The sequence below is a fragment of the Montipora foliosa genome, chromosome 3 (genome assembly GCF_036669935.1).
Source record: "Montipora foliosa isolate CH-2021 chromosome 3, ASM3666993v2, whole genome shotgun sequence".
NCBI lineage: Eukaryota > Metazoa > Cnidaria > Anthozoa > Scleractinia > Acroporidae > Montipora > Montipora foliosa.
Window position 1 is genome coordinate 55,434,580 of NC_090871.1, and position 5,000 is coordinate 55,439,579.

At 38.2% G+C, this 5,000-nt stretch overlaps 1 protein-coding gene and 1 long non-coding RNA gene across 2 annotated transcripts in view; both read left to right on the top strand.

Annotated features, from left to right (window-relative positions):
• The window catches only part of LOC137997724 (uncharacterized), a 324,565-nt gene that overhangs the window by 37,972 nt on the left and 281,593 nt on the right, over positions 1–5,000 (top strand). The window lies entirely within an intron of this gene.
• On the top strand, positions 385–1,336 carry LOC137994286 (uncharacterized). Its single transcript, XM_068839880.1, has 2 exons — positions 385–665; positions 851–1,336. The coding sequence occupies exons 1-2, from the start codon at positions 484–486 to the stop codon at positions 960–962; spliced, it is 294 nt and encodes a 97-aa protein (XP_068695981.1). The 5' UTR covers positions 385–483; the 3' UTR covers positions 963–1,336.

Below are 5,000 nucleotides of genomic sequence, written 5' to 3' on the forward strand. Positions count from 1 at the left end.
GTTTGGGAAGAATATCCTCATTTCCACTGAAATTCCACTTCCGGTGAAAACAATAGCGAGCCATCGTGACGTCACTGGTGGAACACGAAAATTGCTCAACACGCATTCCGTAAAAGAATTAGTATGGCGGCTCTTACAAGTAGCAGTAGTTCGGAGGATGTTCTCTCAGAAGAGAGCAACTCAAGTGACAGTGACAGTGATGGGGATAATTCCGAAAATGTACAAGACGCTGGGCCACGTCCCTATCAATTTGAGCCGCGAAGGATTTGGCGAAATGATTAGAGAGAAAACCACCCCAAACCGGTTGACAGCGACACCGATCGTCTCGGAAACAGAGACTGGTATTTAGTTCACAGTGTGATTTATTTGCATTTGAGATAAAAAGTTAACAAGACACGCACATCATTTAAACCGTGGCAATGAGAACTTTTGGGTCTGAATTTTCTTGGGTGTTTTATGTGAAAATGTGGAACTTTTCAACCCATGCCGACAACAGATGAAAGCGTTTGCTGCACGGAAATCAAGCAAGTGTGGCAAAAAGTAGAAGACCAGCCTGAAACAGAGATGAAGTGTATCACGGAACATCCAGGTTTTCAGTCAACCTGCCTCGATGTATGGTTGCTGGATACTGCTTATTACGCATACAGGCAGAGTACGGCGAGATAATCAAAGGGGAAATGAGTAAGATGAAGTTATAGTTTGTTTTGTTACATGTTATTTTGTTTTTGCCTTTGTGAGATCGATTTGTTGAATTTATTTATTTATTTATTTATTTATTTATTTATTTATTAGTTACAATGCTGAGTGTCGAAGATACTTAAGTATATATATTTTTTTTCTCCTTTTGTAGTAAATTTCGCTACGTTGCCTATCGACAGCTGGTTCGCTGGTGCTGGGGTTATCTCAACAAACATGTCAGGGGCGCTCTGCCATCTTGTGCGGCAAACAAGATCCGACACTGACACCTTTCCAGCTGATTTCGAAGGCTCCTATACACTGGCTTGTAACTGCCTGTAATCGATCACTGTTTTCGTTGTACTGAAGCGAAGTCAACAGAAGTCTGTAGATTGTAATTAAAAGAAGTTCATAATGCTGAATATTGTTATTGCATATGAAAACTCTCCTACGTTCAACCTAGGGATATGTTATAATCATACAGTCATTTGTATTCATCACTTTGCGTTCAAGATCAAACCAACAAAATCCAATACCACACTGTACAGCTGTATCACTCAAATTTCATTCCGCGCTACTGGTTTCAGTTTCAGGCATTTGTTCAGAAAGGTCAACGTCTGGCTCAGAGTTGGCTCCCGGACAACTGGCTTCCTCTTGATCTTTCAATAACTAAGAAAAACAAGGTTTCCTAGGGAATGAATCAATTTATTTCGTGTCAATCTGAAGATTTGCACTTAAATCAATTATTTTACGTACTCTGGTGGCCTCTAACTTCTGCTCGGTTTTTTCTCAGTTCTGTCCGACACTTCCGGTTCCTTGCATTCTGCCATGGGTCTCTTTTTTACTTCAAACGACTTTATTTCTGGATGGGCATGAATCTTCGGCAAAGCACCGGAAAGTAATTGCTTCTTTTTGTAAGGCCATTTCCCTGACCATTGTGTTGTGCACACTTGCTTTGAGTGTTCTTTAATATGTATTTTATGTATTTTCGAACCGGCGTGTTCTATATTGAATAAACAAGCTTTTTCATTTTGTAACCAACGAGTTGTGAACAATTTAATGTACTTTTCAAAGAAAATATATTGTCTGCAAAGTACACAATTCAACTATCAATTTGACTTATAATTCATGGCTGTATCTTGCAGAATAAAAATTCTTCAAGTGAAACAACTTTCATGTGCGAGAGAGTTTGATTCCCCACTAATACATGTTTCACACTGAAAAGTCTGAAAACGCTTTGGCGATTTTTTACATGGCACTGATTTTCTTCAACTTAAGTATTATCTATCCCAATTAAAATTACCGCTGTCCAAAAATTAGAGAAGTAGTTTCCATATTAACGATGAAATGATATATGAAATGGATCATGTATGACCTGCGGATATAAAATCAAGGGAAGCTATGGTCCTCGCAGTTATGATCGCAATTTTTGCCACTGACGTTGGGAGCTGGTCATTTGTGGGTTTTAATGTTCCCGTGAGGAATGAACCAACGATGAAATAATATATGAAATGGATCATATATGAACTGCGGATATGAAATCAAGTAAAGCTATGATCTTCACAGTTATGATCGCAATTTTTGCAATTGCGTAAAGAAACCCGAAAATTTCAGGACTGCAACGGGGTTTGAATCCGTGACCTCGCGATACTGGTGCGACGCTCTAACCAACTGAGCTATGAAGCCACTAACGTTGGGAGCTGGTCATTTGTGGGTTCTAATGTTCCCGTGAGGAATGAATCAACGATGAAATGATATGTTAAATGGATCATACTATTTGACCCGCGGATATGAAATCAAATCCATTTCATATATCATTTCATCGTTTATTCATTCCTCACAGGAACATTAGAACCCACAAATGACGAGCTCCCAAGGTTAGTGGCTTCATAACTCAGTTGGTTAGAGCGTCGCACCGGTATCGCGAGGTCACGGGTTCAAACCCCGTTGAAGTCCTGAATTTTTCAGGCTTCCTTGCGCAGTTGCAAAAATTGCGTTCATAACTGCGAGGATCATAGCTTTACTTGACTTTCCATATTATTGCATGACGCGTTGACATTTACATTGTTGTTCGAGATACAAAGCGTGCAATTTCTATTGTTATTGTACTATTGTTAAGTAGATAAGTTGACTTGCAGTACTTTGGAATAACAAAATTACAACTACTGTTGGGTACTTTGGAACTCTGATACTCTGTTGGAACTTGGAGATAGCGATTACTAGTAATTATTGATTTTAAAGTGCCACTGTGACAAAATTCAGATCTTTCCTATCTAAGCCATTTTAAGACATAAGCATGTAGTCTGTATGAAAACAATGCTGTTTACTATTTTCAGATATCTAATTTCAATTTTTTTTAATATGCAAATTAGCCAAGTGATGACGTCATAAACTCAACCGAATTTTGATCAAATATGATGACAAACGATATCTTAGCCAATTTGCATCAGAAAGGGTTAATTCTTTGCAGTAAACACAGATTTCACACAGTAAAGCTTCGATAAACTGAGAGTCAACATTTCTGATGTTTATAAGTTCAACTAAACAGATCAATGTGCAGATGATTCAGTGATAAAGTAAGCGATTCTAAGCAATTCTGCCGTGGAAGTGATGAATCTCAGTTGGTTGTCTAGAACTTATGTGTTTTATGAATAATCAACACAATATCTTTAAGTTTGCATCCCAAACTCATTACTGACCCCAACGAAGTCCCCTTGCGAAATTACGCGCAATAATTATTTGTAACACAAATGTCTGAGGTAGGGTAGTTACTACATGTACATCTCAGTCACGATTGGGGCCCTGTTATGGTGGTTTTATAGTCATCCCTTATCCCTAAAATTACTTATATAATTGGAATTTGACAATAACTGTCATTTTTAAGGTGTAAAGCGACCCGTTTTTTAGCAGATAACCTGATACACAAGCGGTTGACTGAATTAGTGAGCCTGAGAGCAAGTCTTGGACATGGACTGATAAATGACCCCTCAATTAATGTTCATTACCAGTCGCAAGTGATTTAAATCCTCGGCAAAGTGACCAAAAGAAATCAAAGTTATTTTGTTATTATCCTTAAAAGTATCTCGGTTATCCCTTAGCTCTATAATTATTTTGTCAGTTATCCTTTATCCCTAAAACCCTCAACAAGGCCTCACGATCTGCAATCGAACAGCCCATATGCAAAGGGAGCTTAAAGGGGCCAGGTCACGCAATTTTAGGCAATTTCAGCACTGATCGAACGGTCATAGAATTAACTAAAATATCAAAATAACTGTTCAAAACTATAGAAGAACTCTAACAAAACACAGGGAAGCCAAGAAGGGACATGGATGGACAAAACTGGAGAGGATTGAAATGGATTGAATTTGGGTAAATTTGAAAAACGTCGGCCCACCTTTTTTCAAATTTATATCAGTCTATATCAAAATTTCATTTACAAAGCTGGAAAATCATTCTCAGTTGTTATGTGGCCGTGATTTTGCAAATGAAAATTACCTAAAATAGCGTGACCTAGCCCCTTTAAATTTGATGTGCATTAATTGTTTGCGTCCACCACAGGCTCCCCAAGCTCATAACGCGATTTTGCAATTCATAACTATTATGTAGCAAGAGAGTTTAATGGCGAAAAGAGTTAAAACTAAGTTAAGTTGAAAAACTGAACGTCTTTCTGTCGCAATAAACTTTCCCTACTTCAAATATGTTGTTCACCTTTGTTTTGTGTCGATTCATTAGCCATTGCTGATATAGTGAAATCAGTACTCGTTTACACACGAGTTATACACGAGACGTTCAGTTTTTCAACTTAACTTAATTTTTAATTCTCTTACTATATGAGCACGTTATGAGCTTGGGGCGCCTGTGCGTCCACCAACTTGGTCATGATTGTGATGAAATTGTAAGGGCTACAGTGCGAGTTGAACACTACGAGCAGTCCCTTCATAAATCAGGCGAGCGGCCCGCTTTTCTGAGGCAGTTGTGTTTTGTCACGCAAACCAATAAAATAACCGAGGAAGGCATAGTTCATCCAGTATTTTTCCGCAAGTGAATGTGAATGAATGTATCAAATAATTCCTGCACATTGAGTGGTAAAATTCAACATACGTGTAAGACGTTAATAAGCCAATCTAGGTTCAGCAATTCATAATTGTTGATGGTTTTAACCCTGATGAGGAAAATTGCGAAAGCGGTTGAGAAAAAGTAATACTGATGAACTCACCTCAATTCTTAGCTGCAGAAATTGACCTTCAATTTCTGGCACTGCTGCCTTCTTCTCTGAATCCTTTTCTTTTAAGCCAAAACAACCCTGAAAACAAACACTTGGTGAT

What these genes read in the sequence shown, in the direction of transcription:
- LOC137994286 (XM_068839880.1), top strand. Translation starts at nt 484, where the DNA reads ATGCCGACAACAGATGAAAGCGTTTGCTGCACGGAAATCAAGCAAGTG. An exon ending in AGGCAGAGTACGGCGAGATA is followed by an intron (nt 666 to 850) that starts ATCAAAGGGGAA and finishes CTCCTTTTGTAG; the next exon opens with TAAATTTCGCTACGTTGCCT.